Source organism: Panulirus ornatus, chromosome 46 (genome assembly GCF_036320965.1).
Source record: "Panulirus ornatus isolate Po-2019 chromosome 46, ASM3632096v1, whole genome shotgun sequence".
NCBI lineage: Eukaryota > Metazoa > Arthropoda > Malacostraca > Decapoda > Palinuridae > Panulirus > Panulirus ornatus.
The window spans coordinates 28434091-28459870 of record NC_092269.1 but is presented as its reverse complement, the minus strand read 5'-3'; the positions used below and the strand labels follow the sequence as shown (position 1 = coordinate 28459870).

The 25780-nt window shown below is 40.5% G+C and overlaps 1 protein-coding gene across 1 annotated transcript in view; it reads right to left on the bottom strand.

Moving 5' to 3' along the window:
* Window positions 1-25780, bottom strand: part of LOC139763342 (uncharacterized) — a 305437-nt gene that overhangs the window by 94423 nt on the left and 185234 nt on the right. Inside the window, exons 14-16 of the mRNA XM_071689364.1 lie at window positions 18962-19117; window positions 8672-8855; window positions 6203-6305 (exon numbers count right to left, since the gene is read on the bottom strand). Of these exons, the coding sequence (XP_071545465.1) occupies window positions 6203-6305; window positions 8672-8855; window positions 18962-19117 (443 nt within the window). The remainder of the gene's footprint in view (window positions 1-6202; window positions 6306-8671; window positions 8856-18961; window positions 19118-25780) is intronic.

The window sequence follows — 25780 nt, the reverse complement described above, 5'->3', positions numbered from 1 at the left end:
TGCAGAAGCTGGTGACTGAGTTTGGAAAAGTGTGTGGAAGAAGAAAGTTAAGAGTAAATGCGAATAAGAGCAAGGTTATTAGGTACAGTAGGGTTGAGGGTCAAGTCAATTGGGAGGTGAGTTTGAATGGAGAAAAACTGGAGGAAGTGAAGTGTTTTAGATATCTGGGAGTGGATCTGGCAGCGGATGGAACCATGGAAGCGGAAGTGGATCATAGGGTGGGGGAGGGGGCGAAAATCCTGGGGGCCTTGAAGAATGTGTGGAAGTCGAGAACATTATCTCGGAAAGCAAAAATGGGTATGTTTGAAGGAATAGTGGTTCCAACAATGTTGTATGGTTGCGAGGCGTGGGCTATGGATAGAGTTGTGCGCAGGAGGATGGATGTGCTGGAAATGAGATGTTTGAGGACAATGTGTGGTGTGAGGTTGTTTGATCGAGTGAGTAACGTAAGGGTAAGAGAGATGTGTGGAAATAAAAAGAGCGTGGTTGAGAGAGCAGAAGAGGGTGTTTTGAAGTGGTTTGGGCACATGGAGAGGATGAGTGAGGAAAGATTGACCAAGAGGATATATGTGTCGGAGGTGGAGGGAACAAGGAGAAGATGGAGACCAAATTGGAGGTGGAAAGATGGAGTGAAAAAGATTTTGTGTGATCGGGGCCTGAACATGCAGGAGGGTGAAAGGAGGGCAAGGAATAGAGTGAATTGGAGCGATGTGGTATACCGGGGTTGACGTGCTGTCAGTGGATTGAAGCAGGGCATGTGAAGCGTCTGGGGTAAACCATGGAAAGCTGTGTAGGTATGTATATTTGCGTGTGTGGACGTATGTATATACATGTGTATGGGGGGGGTTGGGCCATTTCTTTCGTCTGTTTCCTTGCGCTACCTCGCAAACGCAGGAGACAGCGACAAAGTATAATAAAAAATAAATGTGGAGTGAGGTGGTTTGATCGAGTAAGTAATGAAAGGGTAAGAGAGATGTGTGGTAATAAAAAGAGTATGGTTGACAGAATAGAAGAGGGTGTGTTGAAATGGTTTGGACATATGGAGAGAATGAGTAAGGAAAGGTTCACAATTAGGATATATGTGTCAGAGGTAACAGGAAGAAGGAGATGCAGGAGACCAAACTGGAGGTGGAAGGATGGAGTGAAAAAGATTTTGAGTGATTGGGGCCTGAACATGCCGTAGGGTGAGAGGCATGCAAGGAATAGAGTGAATTGGAATAAAGTATCATACCAGAGTCAATGTGCCATCAATGGACTGAACCAGGGAATGTAAAAAGTCTGGAGTAAACCATGGAATAGTCTGTAGGGCCTGGATATGGACAGGGAGCTGTGGTTCTGGTGCATTACATGCATGGAAAGCAGATGTTACCTTTCTTCATCTTTTTCCTAGCATTACCTCATTGATGCAGGTGGCGGGAAGTGAGTGTCAGGGAAGAGAATGTATATGTTATCTTATTTTTTCCTTCATGCATTTGTGCTGTTTCCTGTGGGACATAGTGGCATCAGGAATGGATGAAGGTAAGAAAATATGAATAAGCACAAGTGAATATATGTATGTGAGCATGAATATGTATGTTTATGTATTCCTATGAGTCCATGGGGAAATGAAACACGATAAGTTCCCAAGTGCACTTTCATGTAATAATCACATCATCAGGAAAGATACAAGAAAGAAATATAAGTCAGTTGATATATAATGAAGAGATGTAGCTAGGGCACCATTTGATAAACAAGTGACTCTTTGTTTCATTTCCCTGTGGACTCATAAAAGTATACTTGATCACGCACTAAATTGTGATCCATTCCACCATGTATATCTATGTATATGTATGTGTATATGTGTACAGTTATAGTGATGGGTGATTTGAATGCAAAGGTGAGTAATGTGGCAGTCGAGGGCATAACTGGTGTACATGGTGTGATCAATGTTGTAAATGGAAATGATGAAGAGCTTGTAGATTTGTGTGCTGAAAAGAGACTGGTGATTGGGAATATCTGGTTTAAAAAGAGAGATATACATAAGTATACGTTTGTAAGTAGAAGAGATGGCAAGAGAGCGTTACTGGAATACATGTTAATTGATAGGTGCATGAAAGAGAGACTTTTGGATGATAATGTGCTGAGAGGGGAAACTGGAAGAATGTCTGATCATTATCTCGTGGAGGCAAAGGTGAAGATATGTAAATGTTTTCAGAAAATAAGATAGAATGTTGGGGTGAAGAGAGTGGTGAGAGTAAGTGAGCTAGGAAAGGACACTTGTATGATGAAGTAACAAGATAGATTAAGTGTAGAATGGAAAATGGTGTGAGAAAATGATGTAAGGGGAGTGGGGGAGGAGTGGGATGTATTTAGGGAAGCAGTGATATTTTGCGCAAAAGATGCCTGTGGCATGAGAAAGGTGGGAAGGGGGCAGATTAGAAAGGGTAGTGAGTGGTGGGATGAAGAAGTAAGATTGTTAGTGAAAGAGGAGGCATTTCGACGATTTTTGCTGGGAAATAGTGCAAATGACTGGGAGATGTATAAAAGAAAGAGGCAAGAGGTCAAGTTAAAAGTGCAAGAGGTGAAAAAGAGGGGAAATGAGAGTTGGGGTGAGAGAGTATCATTAAATTTTAGGGAGAATAAAATGATGTTTTGGAAGGAGGTAAATAAAGTGCATAAAACAAGAGAACAAATGGGAACTTCAGTGAAGGGGGCTAATGGGAAGGTGATAACAAGTAGTGGTGATGTGAGAAGGAGATGGAGTGAGTATTTTGAAGGTTTGCTGAATAAGTTTGATGATAGAGTGGCAGATATAGGGTGTTTTGCTCGAGGTGGTGTGCAAGGTGAGAGGGTTAGGGAAAATTATTTGGTAAACAGAGAAGAGGTAGTAAAAGCTTTGCAGAAGATGAAAGCTGGCAAGGCAGCGGGTTTGGATGGTATTGCAGTGGAATTTATTAAAAAAGGGGGTGACTGTATTGTTGACTGGTTAGTAAGGGTGTTTAATGTATGTATGACTCATGGTGAGGTGCCTGAGGATTGGCGGAATGCTTGCATAGTGTCATGGCACAAAGGTAAAGGGGATAAAAGTGCTCAAATTACAGAGGTATAAGTTTGTTGAGTATTCCTGGGAAATTATATGGGAGGGTATTGACTGAGAGGGTGAAGAAATGTACAGAGCATCAGATTGAGGAGGAGCAGTGTGGTTTCAGAAGTGGTAGAGGATGTGTGGATCAGGTGTTTGCTTTGAAGAATGTATGTGAGAAATACTTAGAAAAGCAAATGGATTTGTATGTAGCATTTATGGATCTGGAGAAGGCATATGATAGAGTTGATAGAGATGCCCTGTGGAAGGTATTAAGAATATATGGTGTGGGGGACAAGTTGTTAGAAGCAGTAAAAAGTTTTTATTGAGGATGTAAGATGAGAGAGCTTGGGAAGTGAGTCAGTTGTTATTCGCTGATGATACAGCGCTGGTGGCTGATTCATGTGAGAAACTGCAGAAGCTGGTGACTGAGTTTGGTAAAGTGTGTGAAAGAAGAAAGCTAAGAGTAAATGTGAATAAGAGCAAGGTTATTAGGTACAGTAGGGTTGAGGGACAAGTCAATTGGGAGGTAAGTTTGAATGGAGAAAAACTGGAGGAAGTGAAGTGTTTTAGATATCTGGGAGTAGATTTGGCAGCGGATGGAACCATGGAAGTGGAAGTGAGTCACAGGGATGGGGAGGGGGCGAAAGTTCTGGGAGCGCTGATAAATGTGTGGAAGACGAGAATATTATCTCGGAAAGCAATAATGGCTGTTTGAAGGAATAGGGGTTCCAACAATGTTATGTGGTTGCGAGCCATATGCTATGGATAGAGTTGTGCAGAGGAAGGTGGAAAGATTGACAAAGAGGATATATGTGTCAGAGGTGGAGGGAAGGAAGAGAAGTTTGAGACCAAATTGGAGGTGGAAACATGGAGTGAAAAAGATTTTGAGCGATACAAGAATGAACATGCAGGAGGGTGAAAGGCGTGTAAGGAATAGAGTGCAGTGGAACGATGTGGTATACCGGGGTTGATGTGCTGTCAATGGATTGAACCAGGGTATGTGAAGCGTCTGGGGTAAACCATGGCAAGTTTTGTGGGGCCTGGATGTGGAAAGGGAGCTGCGGTTTCGGTGCATTATTACATGACAGCTGGAGACTGAGTGTGAACGAATGTAGTCTTTGTTGTCTTTTCCTAGCGCTACCTCGCACGCATATTGAGGGGGGGATTGTCATTTCATGTGTGGCGGGGTGGCGGCAGGAATGAATAAAGGCAGCAAGTTTGAATTATGTACATGTGTATGTATGTATATGTCTGTGTATGTATATATATGTATATGTATATTGTGAATGTCCCTGGGGATAGGGGATTAAGAATACTTCCCACGTATTCCCTGCGTGTCGTAGAAGGCGACTGAAAGGGGAGGGAGCGGGGGCCTGGAAATCCTCCCCTCTCTTTTTTTTTTTTTTTTTTTTTTCCAAAAGGAGGAACAGAGGGGGCCAGGTGAGGATATTCCAAAAAAGGCCCAGTCCTCTGTACTTAACGCTACCTCGCTAGCGCGGGAAATGGCGAATAGTTTAAAAGAAAAGAAAGATGTATATTGTGAAATGTATAGGTATGTATATATGCATGTAAGGACATGTATGTATATACATGAGTATGTGGGTGGGTTGGGCCATTCTTTTCTCCGTTTCCTTGTGCTACCTCGCTAACGCGGGAGACAGCGACAAAGTATAATAAATAAATAATAAGTTTGAATGGAGAAAAACGAGGAAGAAGTGTTTTAGATATCTGGGAGTGGATTTGGCAGCAGATGGAACCATGGAGGCGGAAGTGAGTCACAGGATGGGGGAGGGGGCGAAGGTTCTGGAGCATTGAAGAATGTGTGGAAGGTGAGAACGTTATCTTGGAAAGCAAAAATAGGTATGTTTGAAGGAATAGTGGTTTCCAGCAATGTTATATGGCTGTGAGACATGGGCGATAGATAGGGCTGTGCAAAGTAGGGTGGATGTGTTGGAAATGAGATGTTTGAGGACAATATGTGGTGTGAGGTGGTTTAATCGAGTAAGTAATGAAAGGGTAAGAGAGACGTGTGGTAATAAAAAGAGTGTGGTTGAGAGAGCATAAGAGGGTGTATTAAAATGGTTTGGTCACATGGAGAAAATGAGTGAGGAAAGATTAACAAAGAGGATATATGTGTCAGAGGAGGAGGGACTCAGGAGAAGTGGGAGACCAAATTGGAGGTGGAAAGATGGAGTGAAAAAGATTTTGAGCAATCAGGGCCTGAATATACAGAAGGGTGAAAGGCGTGCAAGGAACAGAAAGAATTAGAGCCATACGATATACCGGGTTCGATCTGCTGTCAATGGATTGAACCAGGACATGTGAAGCGTCTGGGGTAAGCCATGGAAAGGTTTTGTGGGGCCTCGATGTGGAGAGGGAGCTGTGGTTTCGGTGCATTACACATGATAGCTAGAGACTGAGTGTGAACGAATGTGGCCTTTGTTGTCCTTTCCTAGCACTGCCTCGCACACACGCAGGGGAAGGGGGGTGTTATTTCATGTGTGGTGGGGTGGTGGGAGGAATGGATGAAGGGAACATGTATGAACTTGTACAGGCATATATATGGATAAGTCTGTGTATGTATATGTATGTATACGTTGAAATGCATAGGTATGTACAGGTGCATGTGTGGGCGTTTACGTATATACATGTTTATGTGGTGGGGTTGGGCTATTCTTTCGTCTGTTTCCTTATGCTACCTTGCTAATGCGGGAGATAGTGACAAAGTATAACAAATAAATAAATACAGATGTTATATGCATATATAAATATATATATGTGAACAGATGTGTCTTTCTTTGTCTATCTCCTGGTGCTATCTCGCTAACTGGGGATAGGGCAATCAAATATGGAAAAAAAGAAAAAAGATAGATGTCTGATTTTTTGATGGGTAGAACCAGGCTTAGCCATGGGCCACTATCATCGAACAAGTGATCTGCAAGGGGTGAACTCAATTTATCTCAACTGATAGGAGGGTGTTAAGAGATTCTAACATGGATAACCCTCAAGATAAATTAGCAGAACCAGCATCTGATAAACAATGTGTGCTGGAATATCAGAAGTACTGTACACAAATTTCTTCAACTTTGCCAAGCAAGTCAGTAAGATTACTATAAAAGAAATTATCATGATATTTACTTTCTTATCCTTGAGATGCTCTGGATAGCCTTTAGCAACAAGTTCATTGTACTGGCTGTAGCCAGCATCCTGATGCCATCGGTGCTCCTCAGACTTTCCATACCTACGGAAGTATCCTGTGGACTTTAGAATTAATTCTGGTGATATCAAAGACAATATATCTAATGAATTCTTAAATCTATTTTTGGATATAACTCACACTTCCTGTTCCTCCAAATAAATCCTTTTCCACCCAATGAATCTAGTGAATTCTAAAACCTAAATATTTTGACTCCTAAAACTCACATATGAACAAATGCATCAAAGAGGCTTCAACCCTACACTCAAAAAATCCTCAATTCTCCTTACCTGAAAATGTATGCAGTGAGCCCTTGATCTTATAACTAGCTCATTTCCAGATCTGCCTTAAAATAAAATGTACCTGAAGAAACCTAGTGCCAATACTCTTGTACAAATCTTACCAGTTTTCTAAAACATCTAAATGTTTCATTAAAGTTAGAACCATATCTTTATGGTAATCTCTAGTATCATGTATCCCTCTCATTTCCCAATTCTCTAGTATATCCACTTTCAATACTCCATACCCATTTCACATATAATCTTTCTGAACTGTATGTACAATATTCTTTCATGAATGCCAAAAACACATGCCCTTAATGCAATAGTATTTAAGAGTGGAAGTTGGTCCTATAATTTCAATAACCACTGCCTCCTGAAGGTTCATTTTCTCAGTACAGGTACACCACTGAATTTCCGGCAACTGATGGTTCAGCACCTCCTTTAGTCCAGACAAAATTACGAGAGGGAACTTGAAATTACCACAGTCACCAGACTAGTTTACCGGGCGGCCATAGATGACACTGTGTGTAGGGCGCGCTTATTCACAATCTTTACACTGCACTTGGTGGTGATGATACTGCAATTCAGTTAGATTCTTCGCTTATTTTGCTTAAATCTAACCCTAACTATGGTTTTCGAAGACATGTGAGAGTGTCAGTTGTGGTGTCAAACGTAAACACCAGTCCATATCGATCCCAGATAAAAGTAAAACTGTTGAAAAATGGACCATGGTGTTTTGGTGCATAAGCTGTGTGACATCTACAGTATTGGTTCATCAACTGTTTATGATACAAAGAAGCAAAGGGAGAAAATATTGAAATTCTATGCACAGTGATTCCAAGAAGCAAATGACGATTAGAAAGCTATGAAAGACTGTAAGTGTTCTGAGCACGATTGAGTGATGAAGGAATGGTTTTGACAGCATCGGAGTGATGGAGTGGACTTCTCGGATAGCATGATAATGGACCAGGCTAAGTTGTTCCATAAAGAACTTAAATTACAACATGAGCATGACTATAGTGAAGGTTGGCTTCAAAGAATAAAGAAGCATCATGGAATTTCCATGAATAAGGTGTGCAGACAACCATGAAAGGAGATGCCAAGTATGTGGATGCATTTGCGAAACTCACCGTTGACAAGCACCTCAGTCCTGAGCAGGTGCATAATACAGACAAAACTGCATTATTCTGGCAAATGCACACCTAGGAAAACACTAACAAGAGAAGATGAAGAAGACCTCACAGAATTCAAGCAATCTAAGGACAGACATACCATCTTAGGGTGCTCAAACATTTAATATTTATTTAAATTTTTAGCAGTCCATGGTATTTTAGACACATGGGAGACATATAATTAGTGGGTTAGAGGTGTGTTGATGAATTATTATTACGAGACCACTGTTGGTCCGGCAAAATGGTTAATCCGGCAAAGCTTTGGAACCAAGAGTGCCGGAAAATCAGTGGCGTATCTGTACTTCTCTTACAGCTTTGTCAAGTATCTACCATTAAACACTCTCTGACATCTCAAGTTTCACTCCACTGTCCTTGTTGAGTCTATATACCTATCACTGCCTGCACTGAATAAATAAAAGTTCACCAATGAAGACCACCAGAGAAGTGCCTTACTCTACAAGCACATACAGCAGCAGATGTCTTTTTGGGAATTGGTTCCCTACCCCAAAGCCCGATATTTTGTCAGTATACCTTGTAAACATATGGAACATGTATTTATGACAGAGCATCATACAAATGTTTGTACTCTTGAAACCTCTTCATCACATCTGTTGTACTGAATTTCATATTCTGACTCAAATGGCAGATGAGACAGAGAGTAATAGCATAATTCAATAAGTTCTGAAAAACAATAATTGACCCTAAATGAACACGGTCATATACTATGGATACTCCTCCAATCTTTCAAATTCAACAAATGCACTTCTATAAATGTTTAAGGAATATTTCTGTTTATTCAAGAAAAAAATAGCAATGCGGCACGTTTCTATTCAGTGCCTTTAACTTTATAAAAAGATATGTAAATAGGCATGTGTTTCACTTATAAAACCACACTCTTTCAATTCATTTTACAATGGCATATCATAAGTACATACATCAAAATGCCTTAAAAACCTACCCATATGAACCTGTCTGCACTTCAAATTCCCAGGTAGGGGGAACACTATGGTATTCTTCTCTTGACTTCTGTTGGTGTTCTGTCTCTACTCCACCTTGAACAACTTCCTGGGCTGTTGGCAGCGCCTGATTGGGATCTGAGTGTCCATAGCCATAGCCCACCATTGGATTGTATGTAATGGCACCTGTAAAAACATACAAGATAATGGGATCATATGCAAAATATGGTTATATCATTAAGGGAAAAGGGCTAAGTATTCTCTGACTTTTTTCAAATATAGATCACATAAATAACAACAGATATTATCCCTGGGTACAGGTGAGAAAGAACTATCCCCATGCACCTCCTGGATGTAATAAGATGGGGCAGGGGCGGGGGTGCTGGAAATCCTTCCCTTTCATATTACTTTCCAAAAGAGGAAGGAATGATATGAGGACCGTTTCCTCTCAGGTTCATTCATAGGTTCATGACGCACAGAAAAGAACAACAGACGTAAACAATGAATAATTCAAAGTCCTTTAAGACTGTGCCTCATTTCTTTCATCTACCATTCGTAGAGAGTGACTGTTCACAGTCAAAAGTGTCTTAAGTTCAATGTCAGGCTGCCTGGACCCTTGTCATTGTCAAGACTGAAAGAAATGTTGGTTATGAGGCTTAAAAATATCGTTTCTATACACAGAGCAAACTCCTATAAGCATTACTTACAAGAGGTTTTAAAATAATATCCAAGATGATGACTAATGCTTCTTTACAGAGACTTTACAACAATACTGTATAAAAACCAGTTCAAGCTTATGGTAACACAGGTGCAGTGGTGAGGTTGGGCCTCATCCACTGACCCTTTCCACTCACCAAATGCTGGAGTCTGTTTCACATCTGTTACCATAAGGATTTAAAAAATGGTATTTTCAATGGGAATGCTGGGGAAAAAGGTATGGAAAAATATAAAGATGTTCATAAGGCTCTGCCTCTGGTAAAGCAGTTTTTTCATACTTCAAAGCCAACATCTCTCACCTAAGGACAAAACTCTCAGAACATTAGAGAGAACACCCATATGAAGGAGGAGAAACTATTAGAAAACTCAAAGAAAATGCTACTAACAAACCTTAACCTGAGCAACAATTTAGCTATTGCTCCAGACAATCCCATTCCGAAAGTGGAATACCCACAGCTCTACAATGGACTTCAACCAGATCCATGCAAAGATAACACTGAATAATGGAGACTGATAAATGTACATAATTCAGGACAAAAACTGCATATCTATCTATTTATCTATCTAGATCTCTGATGACCAATCCCTCCAGGAAATCCCATCAAGAAGGTGGCCATGGTAAAAGTCTCCATCTATTCCTGTCCTTACATGCTTCCTGTGACATGGGAAAACAAAGTGGAAGAGTAACAAAAGGAAGGATATGGAAGAAGAATGCATGTATGCAACAAAATGTCTGCAAGCAAATATTAGAATAGCTTTCAAGTATATGAATAAGGAAATGTTTTGCAAGGAAATATTTGGCCAGCATAAGGCCAAAAATTAGAATATGTTTCTTACTGCACCTAAGAAGCACAAAGAGCTAACACACAAGGTCCAGAGGGAGGGCAAGCAACAAAGATGGTACCAGAATTAAGAGAGCTCAAGTTACATGGATTATAAAACAGACTGATGACAATGACAGTGAAGCATTCTTCGATAGATGTAGAGATAAAGCAACTAGAGGAAATAACATGAAATAAAGCAAGAAAATTTTCTAAAAAGATGTAAAGAGGTACTATTATAATATAACCGTGATGGCTGAATAATACGTGTTGAGGAAGCTGTAAAGAAGTACTTTTACAGTATAAGGGTGGTGCATGACCGAAACAGAATGACTTACGACATGATTTATGCAAACAGCATTCATGAATTTAAGAAAATGTATGACAGAAAATGTTCCTAGAGCTAGGGCCCTACAAATGTAAAGCTCTCTTCCCATACAGTACAAATAATTCTATATACCTCTGTCACCAATTCCAAACATAACTCCCTCAAGAGGTGGCCACACCAATAGTGTCTCTATAACTAGTGAACTCAAGTGCCACTTCTTAGCCTTTAGCACCTCACACTAAATAGGCCAATAGCAGAGGGCAACTCTAGCGCACTGTTTGCAAAGGCTCCTACTTAATATTTCTACTGACCACTTCTGCCTAATGCTCCTATCTACCTAATGCTCCTGCCTAAATGTTCCTACCAATAACTTCTATCCACTACTCCTACCATTCTGCAGGGCTAGCACACAGCGCTTACCGAAGGGAAATCTAGAGGTACAAAGAATGAGCTGTGTGAGTTATCATTGTAAAGTGTTACATATGACAAGGAGAGATTGTGTTTCAGGAAAGTATGCCAGTCGTCCATATGTGGGTTAGGCAGAAAAAAAGACTGCTACCTGAGTCAAGGGAAGTGTAACTTGACAACCACTGAAGTGCTGGCCCACTAAGCAGCTGTTAATAACCCTCCCGATACTCAGGTGAGTAGAACAGGTAATGTATTTCCCTGGCAGTTGGTTGCCTACAAACTACTACCTACCTACAGTACAAACAGATGATTACAAATAGGTACTCGCATCTTCCTGGATCCTCTACCTAATATATTAACTCACTTTCCTTTCCCATGAATTTGGCTGTCTTCCCTTCAATGTATTTCCATCTTCCTTGTATCTATACATTCAACTTATCAACCTACCATAAAGCATCCTCTCTATATGTTCAAACCACATACAGGAATTTCTCTAAACCCCTTCTGTGATACTACATTTCATGTCTTTACCTCCTTCTGAAATCTCATATTTGTACATTTCACCATAACTTACTTCAACCCATCTGCCACCAACTCAAGCAACCAAAATTCTTAATGCACGCCATATAGATCAAAAATTTCATGAACCACTTTCCTATTCATCTTGTCATATGCCTTTTCTGAATCCATAAATATCAAATACACCCTTTTCTCTACAACTTGTCCAAGTGCTAAAATCTAGTTTAAACATCTAGGATAAATCCCTTAAGTTGGCAAAAAAGTCATCGTATAGAGTTAAGCCTAAACCCCCCTTATACCAGGAATCTTTTAGTTCCCCCTTTTAGTGATAATTTTAAATTGCTTACCAGGTTGTTTAAATCCTTTAATGTATGTGTAGTCTTCAGCAATAACAAAATAATAAAGAATATCTTAATCAAAAACTCACCAGAACATTTAGAGGGCTGCGTTTACTGAATACCTTGTAAAAACAGTAATATGTTATATGTTGGGCAGACTGGTAAGGATCTTTATGTCAGACTTAAGCAAAATGGATATAGTGTAAAAACAGGACAAGAATCAAATGCTTCGTTTAATCATGTAAAAAATCATAACCACTGCAGCGAGCAACTCCTTTACCACAAGAAATATCATTGAATCTTCTATTAACAATTACACAAAGAACTGTAATATTAATATTAGGGAAGGTCTATAGAAACTGGATAGCTTTGTCAAGGGCAAAATTTGTGAACAGTTCCATCTCCTGTCCACATAAAAATTTTATGACAGGCATGATGCCAGACCCAAACAACTACCCGAACAACAACCGGTAACGCTTATTTACCAACGGTGTCTTAGCTATGTCTCTTCCTTGTATATCAACTGACTGTTCTATGTCTTCTATCTCATTCTTGTAACTCCCCTGACAATGTGATTATTACACGAAAAAGCACTTGGGAACTTATCATGTTTCATTTTCCTAGTGGTTTTATGCATGTACACTTTCCCCTTTTATACATAGATTTCCTATCCCATATTTCTTTTCCCTATTCTAATTATTTTTATTCACACTCTACTAACTGGCATTTTTCTTTCACCACCATTTCCAATCCCTTCATTCAAAATTCTCATGAACATTTACAAATTTCATCCTTTTACCTCAGTCTTAACATACTTCTTTACCTCTTTTAACTCCTTTGAAAATGACTTGTTATTCTCCTATAATTTTCCATTTACTTTCTTTCACAAGATAGTCAAATGCTTTCTTATTCTTCCGATGCAAAATGTTTTTATCTTTTCTGTTAACAACTTTGTATTCTACATGGTCTTTGCCCTCCATCTAAAACTATTTTCTCACATTGTTTCTTCTACCAGTTATTTTCTCTCCATCAAACTTTTTAAAATTTTCATTCCAAACTAGAGTACTTCTCCTTTCACAATATGAACACAGAGTGCAGAACACCTCGAAAACAGCCTTTCATAAAAAGATTCGCGGATTTCTTAAACATTACATCTATCTCTTCTTATACTGCTCTGTATCCTCTCAGCCTAGCACAAAAACAGAGACACCCAACTCCTTTGAGAGAGACTATAACTACTACACAGGTATGCAAATGCAGAAATAGCCAGAAGACAGTATGCATAAATCATTTCAAAGGTTCTATTTCTCTACATCAGTAATTTCTTTATTAGCAAAGATTACAGAGAAATTAACAGGAGAAATAAGTCTGGTAAGCAGTAACTGGTAGGCAGACACCGACCAGGGAGGTATTTTACCAGTCCAACCCACTTGGGTACCAGGAGGGTTAGTGATGGCTGTATAGTAAGCCAGCAGTATTGTGGTAGCTATCTTATATTTCTGTCTCACCCACAAGTGAACTGCATGTGGCATTCTATCCACAGTATTGTGGTAGCTATCTAATATTTCTGTCTCATCCACAAGTGAACTACATGTGGCATTCTATCCACAAACATATGTTCTCTCATTGTTACACATAGCGTCTGACAACACTCAACTCACAAAATTCATTCTTTGTAATTCTAGATTTTCATGTGGTAACATGATCGGAGCAATAGACAGAAGTATTTTATACCAAAATTAGACAGGAGCATTATGTAGAAGCGGTAGGATGGGAACATTTAGGTGTGAACATTAGGTAGAAGCAGTTGGTAGGAGGATAAGCAGGAGCCTCTGGAAACACTGCACAACAATTGCCCCCTGCCAGTGGTCTGTTTAGAGCGAGGCACTTATAGGCTAAGAAGCATGACTATACCCTGTTGACTCGGATCCGATAGCTGAAGCCAAACACATATGAATTAATGGTGCTGATTGGTTAATGCAACACTTACGATTATGGTAAATCTAAAGCTCTTCTTATTTTCACATACATATGTTTTATCTTATTTATTTTACTTAGTCTCTGTCTCCTGCATTAGCAAGAAAGCGCAAGGAAACAGACGAAAGAATGGCCCAACCCACCTACATGCACATGCATATACATAAATGCCCACACATGCACATACACATACTTATACATTTCAATATATACATACATATACATACACAGACATATATACTCATGTACATACTCATATTTATAAATTGCTTGCAGTATAAGCAGCCACTTTAAATACAGATTAATTTCCAAAGCTAAATAGGTATAAATTGGCTTAAAAAGTTTATCGTTATCAAAGAATATTAAAGTTGATTATATGGTTTTATAAAATGATAAGTGATGTTTGAAGCAAATGCGATGTGTGTAGGTGTTTTCAATCAACAAGTTGCCTGTTTTTCTCATAATGCAATGTTGCCAAGTGTGCAGACTCATACTATAAATCTTGGTTAGTGCCAGTTTTCACAATTCTGTAGATAATTACTATATGTCAGTTTAAGTAATTTTTTGTAAATCATTTGTGTCTGGATTTATTCTACATGACTCAAAGGAAAAATAGGCAAATTCAACAGAAGGAGTTCAGAGGACTTCCATCTGGCACCAGCACACTGCATGCGCTGTCAGATCGTCAGTTTAATATTTTCATATTTATTCTCCATTATGCGTTTTGCACTGGAAACTACATTACAGGAGATACAAGCAGCAGGCTAGAAATCCTCCCCTCCTTGTATCTTAACTTTCTAAAATGGGAAACAGAAGAAAGAGTCACCTGGATTGGGGTGTCTAAATGTGTGTGGATGTAAACAAGATGAGAAAAAAGGAGAGATAGATAGTATGTTTGAGGAAAGGAACCTGCATGTTCTGGCTCTGAGTGAAACGAAGCTCAAGAGTAAAGGGGAAGAGTGGTTTGGGAATGACTAGGGAGTTGGGAGTAAAGTCTGGGGTTGGTGAGAGGACAAGAGCAAGGGAAGGAGTAGCACTACTCCTGAAGCAGGAGTGGTGGGAGTATGTGATAGAGTGAAAAAAGTAAACTCTACAATGATATGGGTAAAACTGAAAGTGGATGGAGAAAGATGGGTGATTATTGGTGCATATGCACCTGGGCATGAGAAGAAAGATCATGAGAGGCAAGTGTTTTGGGAGAAGCTGAGTGAATGTGTTAGTAGTTTTGAGGCATGAGACTGGGTTATAGTGATGGGTGATTTGAATGCAAAGGTGAATAATGTGAAAGTTGAGAGAATAATTGGTGTAAATGGGGTGTTCAGTGTTGTAAATGGAAATGGTGAAAAGCTTGTAGATTTATGTGCTGAAAAAGACTGGTGATTGGGAATACCTGGCTTAAAAAGAAAGATATACATAAGTATACGTATGTAAGTAGGAGAAATGGCCAGAGAGCATTATTGGATTACATGTTAATTGATAGGCGTGCGATAGAGAGACTTTTGGATGTTAATGTGCTGAGAGGTGCAACTGGAGGGATGTCTGGTCATTATATTGTGGAGGTGAAGGTGAAGATTTGTAGAGGTTTTCAGAAAACAAGAGAGAATGTTGGGGTGAACAGAGTGGTGAGAGTAAGTGAGCTTGGTAAGGAGATTTGTGTGAGGAAGTACCAGGAGAGACTGAGTACAGAATGGAAAAAGGTGAGAACAAAGGATGTAAGGGGACTGGGGGAGGAATGGGATGTATCTAGGGAAGCAGAGATGGCTTGCGCAAAAGATGCTTGAGGCACGAGAAGCATGGGAAGTGAGCAGATTAGAAAGGGTGGTGAGTGGCGGAATGAAGAAGTAACATTATTAGTGAAAGAGAAGACGCAGGCATTTGGACGATTTTTGCAGGGAAATAATGCAAATGACTGGGAGACGTATAAAGAAAGAGGTAGGTCTGGAGATAGGTGCAGGAGATGAAAAAGAGGGCAAATGAGAGTTGGGGTGAGAGAGTATCATTAAATTTTAGGGAGAATAAAAAGATGTTTTGGAAGGAGGTAAATAAAGTGCGTAAGACAAGGGAACAAATGGGAATATCAGTGAAGGGGGTTAATGGGGAGGTGATAACAAGTAGTGGTGATGTGAAAAGGAGATGGAGTGAGCATTTTGAAGGTTTGCTGAATGTGTTTGATGATAGAGTGGCAGATATAGGGTGTTTTGGTCGGGGTGGTGTGCAAAGTGAGAGGGTTAGAGAGAATGATTTAGTAAACAGAGAAGAGATAGTCAAAGCTTTGCAGAAGATGAAAGCTGGCAAGGCAGTGGGTTTGGAAGGTATTGCAATGGAATCTATTAAAAAAGGGGGTGACTGTGCTGTTGACTGGTTGGTAAGGTTATCTAATGTACGTATGACTCATGGTGAAGTGCCTGAGGATTGGCGGAATGCTTGCATAGTGCCATTGTACAAAGGCAAAGGGGATAAAGGTGAGTGCTCATATTACAAAGGTATAAGTTTGTTGAGTATTCCTGGGATATCATATGGGAGGGTATTGATTGAAAGGGTGAAGGCATGTACAGAGCATCAGATTGGGGAAGAGCAGTGTGGTTTCAGAAGTGGTAGAGGATGTGTGGATCAGGTGTTTGCTTTGAACTTATCATGTGTTTGCTTTGAAGAATGTATGTGAGAAATACTTAGAAAAGCAAATGGATTTGTGTGTAGAAGTTATGGATCTGAAGAAGGCATATGATAGAGTTCATAGGGATGCTCTGTGGAAGGTATAAAGATTATATGGTGTGGGAGGCAAGTTGTTAGAAGCAGTGAAATGTTTTTATCGAGGATGTAAGGCATGTGTACGAGTAGGAAGAGAGGAAAGTGATTGGTTCCCAGTGAGTCGGTCTGCGGCAGGGGTGCGTGATGTCTCCATGGTTATCTAATTTGTTTATGGATGGGTTTGTTAGGGAGGTGAATGCAAGAGTTTTGGAGAGAGGGGCAAGTATGCAGTCTGTTGTGGATGAGAGAGCTTGGGAAGTGAGTCAGTTGTTGTTTGCTGATGATACAGCGCTGGTGGCTGATTCAGATGAGAAACTGCAGAAGCTGGTGACTGTGACTGAGTTTGGTAAAGTGTGTGAAAGAAGAAAGCTGTGAGTAAATTTGAATAAGAGCAAGGTTATTAGGTACAGTAGGGATGAGGGACAAGTCAGTTGGGAGGTAAATTTGAACAGAGAAAAACTGGAGAAAGTGAAGTGTTTTAGATATCTGGGGGTGGATTTGGCAGCGGATGGAACCATGGCAGCAGAAGTGAGTCATAGGATGGGGGAGGGGGCGAAAGTTCTGGGAGCGCTGAAAAATGTGTGGAAGACGAGAGCGTTATCTCGTAAAGCAAAAATGGATATGTTTGATGGAATAGTCGTTCCAACAATGTTATATGGTTGCGAGGCGTGGGCTATAGATAAAGTTGTGTGGAGGAGGGTGGATGTGCTGGAAATGAGATGTTTGAGGACAATATATGGTGTGAGGTGGTTTGATTGAGTAAGTAATAAAAGGGTAAGAGAGATGCACTGTAATAAATAAAGTGTGGTTGAGAGAGCAGAAGAAGGTGTTTTGAAATGGTTTTTGGTCACATGGAGAGAATGAGTTAGGAAAGATTAACAAAGAGGATATATGTGTCAGAGGTGGAGGGAACGAGGAGAAGTGGGAAACCAAATTGGAGGAGGAAAGATGGAGTGAAAAAGATTCTCAGTGATCGGGGCCTGAACATGCAGGAGGGTGAAAGGCGTGCAAGGAATAGAATGAATTGGAATGATGTGGCATACCGGGGTCGACGTGCTGTCAACGGATTGAACCAGAGCATGTGAAGCGTCTACGGTAAACCATAAAACGTTTTTTGGGGCCTGGATGTGGAAAGGGAGCTGTGGTTTCAGTGCATTATACATGACAGCTAGAGACTGAGTGTGAACAAATCTGGCCTTTGTTGTCTTTTCCTAGTGCTATATTGTGCAGATGCAGGGGGAGGGGGTTGTCATTTCATGTGTGGTGGGATGGCGACGGGAATGAATAAGGGCAGACAGTATGAATTATGTACATGTGTATGTATGTATATGTCTGTGTGCATATATATGTATACGTTGAGATGTATAGGTATGTTTATGTGTGTGTGTCGACGTGTATGTATATACATGTGTATGTGGGTGAGTTGGGCCATTCTTTTGTCTGTTTCCTTGCACTACCTCGCTAACGTGGGAGACAGCGACAAAGTATAAAAAATAAATAAATGAATAACAAGATCACTCAAATACTATTCCTGAAATATTACACCACCTCTTATTTCGTTATATTTCTGGCTGATGTAATATTTGAAAATGAAGAAATGGCAGGAAACTAGAGCAGCGTGTGCCAAATTCTGCCAACACTGCAACTTGCTCCCCATTCCTTAAAGGTTTGTGGTTGTCTACTTCACACCTTACTCCAATGTGATATTATGAAAACTTTCATTATAGAATTGAAAATTCTTTGGAAGATAATCAGTAATGATACCCAGTGATGATATTTGCTCAGGATTCTCTCTCTCTCTCTCTCTCTCTCTCTCTCTCTCTCTCTCTCTCTCTCTCTCTCTCTCTCTCTCTCTCTCATTATGAATAGCATGTAAACTATCATATAGACTCATATTTAGCTTAGAAAATAAACTATTGGAGACTACTGGCTGTTTCATTTCTGACTTTAGTAGTATGTGGATGAGCCAGTGTTATAACAACTGTCAAATTTTCAAGACTTAACCAGTAGAAATCACATATAATCAAAATATCAAGAATTACTTTAGATGTATCCTAATCAATGCAGTTCCCTGATAAGTCTAACTATACATAAACCAATAAATGGCAATAGAAAGTAGGTTAGGCTATCACAGCAGTGTGACTGGTGCCGAGTCGCCACCCTCTGGTCAGAGACGTTCTTGTGGTGGCCAGTCGTTGTTGTCTGGTAACCAAAGTGACTCCCTACTCCACGCACACCCTTCACCTGTTTGTGTCCATCAATATCAGATAAGCTTTGTGTCCACCCAGCTATCAGATCTGAGAGAACTATGTACAGAGTTAACCAATTATGGATACTCTTTTTCCCATGGCCACCCATTTGAGGGAGTTCCCAAAGGAAATGGTTTTCACTGATGTAGACAGGTAGATTGAAATTAGTGTTCCATGAGAAACTTACCATCAGCAGCAAAATAAGGAACAGGAAATTGTTGGTTGAGCTGAGGGTCTGGAAACGGAAGAGGAACGGGAAGTCCATCAGTGGAAACAGCTTCTCTCGTAACTGATTCAGTTGTTATGGCAGCAGGAGTTTCATTTCCATCACTGCATTTACCATCTGAAAAACAAAATTAAACTGTTAAATGGAACATACATTCAAAACATAATTTACAATCATACCTCATGTCGAACCTTTTCAAAATGAGACAAGCTATTTCATCCAACCAGGATACCAAAGAATCATACAAAAACTCTAAAATCCCAAAACAAGGAAGTTGTTAAGGAATCTTCTATATCCACAGTCAAAGTACTTGTTTTATAATTGCTCCAGCTGGATTGATCAGTCATTTCACACCATCTCTAATCCAATCATAAACACAGACCCATTAACTGCACTCAATGCATCTCTGGCATTTTCTCCCAAAGTCCATTCTTTGCACAGGCCAAAACTACCACCAATGCCTTCCTCTAACTATCAATCATGCCTTTCACTCTATTACAAAATAAGAGTACCAAGAAAACCAGTGGGCATCAGTGGTGTAAGCATGAAGTTTCTAGCATGCACTGCTCATAAGTTATTAGGCTAACAAGCATCTTTTACAACAACAAAATCTGTTTTTCCAAATATATGTAATTACATGCTCTAAAATCTAATCAATTTGTCACCTCCATGAGGGCACCTACATCATAAGTGTGACGTTTCTAGCATATACTGTATATACTAGGGTAGGGGACAAAGAATTCTACTTCTGTATTCCCTGTATGTTGTAGATGACTTAAGGGAGCACAAGATACAAGAAGGGGGAGGTGTTAGTACACCTCCCCTTCTTGTATCTAAATTTCTAAAAGAAGGAACAGAAAGAGCCAAGCAGGGAGTGCTCATCCTCCTCAAAGGTTAAGGCTGGGGTATTTAAATGTAAGTGGATGTAACCAAGATGAGAAGAGAGGAGAGGCAGATAGTATGTTTGACTCTCGGTGAAACAAAGTTCAAGGGTAAAGAGGAAGAATGGTTTAGATGTGTCTTAAAAGTAAATATAGAGGTTAGAGAGAGGACATGAGTGAAGAAAGGAGTAGAAGAACTACTCCTGAAGCAGTTGTGGAAGTATGTGATGGAGTGCAAGGAAATAAATTCTAGATTGATATAGTAAATTGAAAGTGAATTGCGAGAGATGGGTGATTGTTAGTGCTTATGCACCTGGCCATGAGAAGAAAGCTCATGAGAGGCAAGTCTTCTGAGAGCAGTTCTGATGTAATAAACCAGGTATCAGTGGTGGGTGATTTAAAAGTGAAGGGGAGTAATATGACAGCTGAGGTTATAATTGGGGCACATGAGATTTTCAGTAATATGAATGAAAACAGCAACAGCTTGTGGAGTTGTGTGCTTAAAAAGGACTGGTGACTGGGAATATCTGGTTAAACAAAGGGATACACACAAGTATATGTATGTGAGAAGAAGAGATGGTCATCAGGCATTAATGGATTACATATTAACTGATAAGTGTGTAAAGAGAGACTCTTGGATGCAAATGTGCTCAGGGGGAAGCTGGTGGGATGTCTGATAACTATCTTGTGAAGGCAACAGTGAAGATTTATATATTTTCAAAAAAGATGGACAATGTTGGTGATAAGAGAGTGGTGAGAGTGACTCTGGGAAAAAAGAACTGTGTGAAAAAATACCAAGAGAGAATGAATGTAGAATAGCAAAAAGTGAGAATAAATAAAGCATGGAGAGTGGGTGAAGACTGGGAGGTATCTAGGGAAGCAGTGATGGCATGTGCAAGAGATGCATGTGGTACGTGAAAGGCAGGAGGTAGGCAGATTAGAATGGTTAGCAAGTGGTGGGAAAAAAAAAGTTTCTAGTGAAAGAGAAAATAGAGGCATTTGGGAATTACTTACTGGGAAGGAGTACAAATGATTAGGTGATGCATAAGAGAAAAGGCAGGAATTCAAGAGGAAGGTACAGGGATTAAAAAAGAGGGCAAATGAAAGTTAGGGAAAATGAGTATCAGAAAAATTTCGGGAGGATAATAGGAAGTTTGGAAGGAGGTACATCACATGCAAAAGACAAAAGAACAAATGGGAAAGTGGTAACAGGAAGCAATGAAGTGAGGAGAAGGAGTAAGTATTCTGTTTGGGTGTTTGGGTCAGGGCAGTATGTGAAGTGAGAGTGCCATGGAAAGTGGTTTGGTGAAGGTAAAAGAGGTAGTCAAAGCCTTACATAAGATGAAATGCGGCAAAGTGGCTGGTGTGGAGAGAACTGTGTTTGAATTTATTAAGGAAGAGGGTGACTTTGTTACTGATTGGTTGGTAAGGATTTTCAATGTTTGTTTATTTTATTTATCTATTTTGCTTTGTTGTTGTCTCCCGCGTTTGCGAGGTAGCGTAAGGAAACAGACGAAATAATGGCCCGATCCGCCCACATACACATGTATATACATACACGTCCACACACGCAAATATACATACCTATACATCTCAATGTACACATATATATACACACACAGACATATACATATATACACATGTACATAATTCATACTGTCTGCCTTTATTTGTTCCCATCGCCACCCCGCCACACATGGAATAACAATCCCCTCCCCCCTCATGTGTGCGAGGTAGCGCTACGAAAAGACAACAAAGCCCCATTCGTTCACACTCAGTCTCTAGCTGTCATGTAATAATGCACCGAAACCACAGCTCCCTTTCCACATCCAGGCCCCACACAACTTTCCATGGTTTACCCCAGACGCTTCACATGCCCTGGTTCAATCCATTGACAGCACGTCGACCCCGGTATACCACATCGTTCCAATTCACTCTATTCCTTGCATGCCTTTCACCCTCCTGCATGTTCAGGCCCCGATCACTCAAAATCTTTTTCACTCCATCTTTCCACCTCCAATTTGGTCTCACACTTCTCCTCGTTCCCTCCACCTCTGACACATATATCCTCTTTGTCAGTCTTTCCTCACTCATTCTCTCCATGTGACCAAACCATTTCAAAACACCCTCTTCTGCTCTCTCAACCACGCTCTTTTTATTTCCACACATCTCCCTTACCCTTACATTACTTACTCGATCAAACCACCTCACACCACATATTGTCCCCAAATATCTCATTTCCAGCACATCCACCCTCCTGCACACAACTCTATCTATAGCCCACGCCTCACAACCATACAACATTGTTGGAACCACTATTCCTTCAAACATACCCATTTTTGCTTTCCGAGATAATGTTCTCGACCTCCAAACATTCTTCAATGATCCCAGAATTTTCGCCCCCTCCCCCACCCTATGATTCACTTCCGCTTCCATGGTTCCATCCGCTGCCAGATCCACTCCCAGATATCTAAAACACTTTACTTCCTCCAATTTTTCTCCATTCAAACTTACCTCCCAATTGACTTGACCCTCACCTTGCTCTTATTCACATTTACTCTTAACTTTCTTCTTTCACACACTTTACCAAACTCACTCACCAGCTTCTGCAGTTTCTTACATGCATCAGCCACCAACGCTGTATCATCAGCGAACAACAACTGACTCACTTCCCAAGCTCTCTCATCCACAACAGACTGCATACTTGCCCCTCTTTGCAAAACTCTTGCATTCACCTCCCTAACAACCCCATCCATAAACAAATTAAACAACCATGGAGACATCACACACCCCTGCTGCAAACCTACATTCACTGAGAACCAATCACTTTCTTCTCTTCCTACACGTACACATGCCTTACATCCTCGATAAAAACTTTTCACTGCTTCTAACAACTTGCCTCCCACACCATATATTCTTAAAACCTTCCACAGAGCATCTCTATCAACTCTATCATATGCCTTCTCCAGATCCATAAATGCTACATACAAATCCATTTGTTTTTCTAAGTATTTCTCACATACATTCTTCAAAGCAAACACCTGATCCACACATCTTCTACCACTTCTGAAACCACACTGCTCTTCCCCAGTCTGATGCTCTGTACATGCCTTCACCTTCTCAATCAATACCCTCCCATATAATTTACCAGGAATACTCAACAAACTTATAACTCTGTAATTTGAGCACTCACTCTTATCCCCTTTGCCTTTGTACAATGGCACTATGTAAACATTCCGCCAATCATCAGGCACCTCACCATGAATCATACATACATTAAATAACCTTACCAACCAGTCAACAATACAGTCACCCCCTTTTTTAATAAATTCCACTGCAATACCATCCAAACCTGCTGCTTTGCCGGCTTTCATCTTCGGTAAAGCTTTTACTACCTCTTCTCTATTTACCAAATCATTTTCCCTAATCCTCTCACTTTGCACACCACCTTAACCAAAACACCCTATATCTGCCACTCTATCGTTAAACACATTCAACAAACCTTCAAAATACTCACTCCATCTCCTTCTCACATCACCACTACTTGTTATCACCTTCCCATTACCTCCTTCCAAAACATCTTTTTATTCTCCCTGAAATTTAATAATACTCTCTCACCCCAACTCTCATTTGCCCTCTTTTTCACCTCTTGCACCTTTCTCTTGACCTCCTGCCTCTTTCTTTTATACATCTCCCACTCATTTGCATTTTTTCCCTGCAAAAAATCGTCCAAATGCCTCTCTCTTCTCTTTCACTAATAATCTTACTTCTTCATCCCACCACTCACTACCTTTTCTAATCAACCCACCTCCGACGCTTCTCATGCCACAAGCATCTTTTGCGCAAGCCATCACTGCTTCCCTATATACATCCCATTCCTCCCCCACTCCCTTTACCTCCTTTGTTCTCACCTCTTTCCATTCTGTACTCAATCTCTCCTGGTACTTCCTCACACAAATCTCCTTCCCAAGCTCACTTACTCTCACCACTCTCTTCACCCCAACATTTTCTCTTCTTTTCTGAAAACCCCCACAAATCTTCACCTTCGCCTCCACAAGATAATGATCAGACATCCCTCCAGTTGCACCTCTCAGCACATTAACATCCAAAAGTCTCTCTTTCATGCGTCTATCAATTAACACGTAGTCCAATAACACTCTCTGGCCATCTCTCCTACTTACATACGTATACTTATGTATATCTCGCTTTTTAAACCAGGTATTCCCAATTACCAGTCCTTTTTCAGCACATAAATCTACAAGCTCTTCACCATTTCCATTTACAACACTGAACACTCCATGTATACCAATTATTGCCTCAACTGCCACATTACTCACCTTTGCTTTCAAATCATCCATCACTATAACCCGGTCTTTTGCATCAAACCCACTAACACACTCATTCAGCTGCTCCCAAAACACTTGCCTCTCATGATCTTTCTTCTCATGCCCAGGTGCATATGCACCAATAATCACCCATCTCTCTCCATCAACTTTCAGTTTTACCCATATCAATCTAGAATTTACTTTCTTACACTCTATCACATACTCCCACAACTCCTGATTCAGGAGTAGTGCTACTCCTTCCCTTGCTCTTGTCCTCTCACTAACCCCTGACTTTACTCCCAAGACATTCCCAAACCACTCTTCCTCTTTACCCTTGAGCTTCGTTTCACTCAGAGCCAAAACATCCAGGTTCCTTTCCCCAAACATACTACCTATCTCTCCTTTTTTCTCATCTTGGTTACATCCACACACATTTAGACACCCCAATCTGAGCCTTCGAGGAGGATGAGCACTCCTCGAGTGACTCCTTCTTCTGTTTCCCCTTTTAGAAAGTTAAAATACAAGGAGGGGAGGGTTTCTGGCTCCCCGCTCCCTTCCCCTTTAGTCGCCTTCTATGACGCGTGAGGAATGCGTGGGAAGTATTCTTTCTCCCCTATCCCTGGGGATAGGGGAGAAAGAATACTTCCCACGCATTCCTCACGTGTCGTAGAAGGTGACTAAAGGGGACGGGAGCGGGGGGCCAGAAACCCTCCCCTCCTTGTATTTTAACTTTCAATCTTTGTAGGGATCATATTAAGGTGACTGAGGATTGTTTGAATGAATGTATGGTGCCACTGTATAAAGGCAAGAAGTAGAAATGTGAGTGTTCAAATTACAGGGATATAACATTAGTGAGTATAACTGTTAAGTTGTATGGGAGGGTACTGACTGAGAGGGTGAAGGCATACACAAAGCATCAGACTGGGGAGGAGCAATGTGGTTTTGAAAGTGGTAGATGATATGTGGATAAGGAGTTTGCTTTATAGAATATGTGAGAAATACTTAGAAAAACAGATGGATTTCTGTGTGAATCTTATGGACCTGGAGAAGGCACATGAAAGGAATGATAGAGATGCTTTGTGGAAGGTCTTAAGAATATATGGTGTGGGAGGAAAGCTGCTAGTAGTGTAAAGTTTTTAGCAAGGGTGTATGGCAACTGTACAAATAGGAAGAGAGGAGAGTGAGTGGTTCCAAGTATATGTTGGTCTGCAGCAAGGGTGTGTGATGTCATCATTATTGGTCAATATGTTTATTGACTGGGTGATGAGGGAGGTAAATGCAAGAGCCTTGAGAGGGCCCAGGAAGTTAGTTGTTGTCTGCTAATGTTACAGTACTGGTGCCTAGTTCAAACAAGAAACTGCAGAAGCTGGTGACTGAGTCTGGAAGAGTATGTGAAAGGAGAAAGATGAATGTAAATAAAAGTATAGGTTTAGCAGAGTTGAGTGACAGTTTAATTGGGGCGAGTCTGAATGGAAAAAAATTGGAAGAAGTGAAGCACTTTAGATAACTGGGAGTCATAAGTCATAAGGTAGTGAAGGAAGCAAAGATTCTGGGAAAGTTGAGGAAAGTTTCAA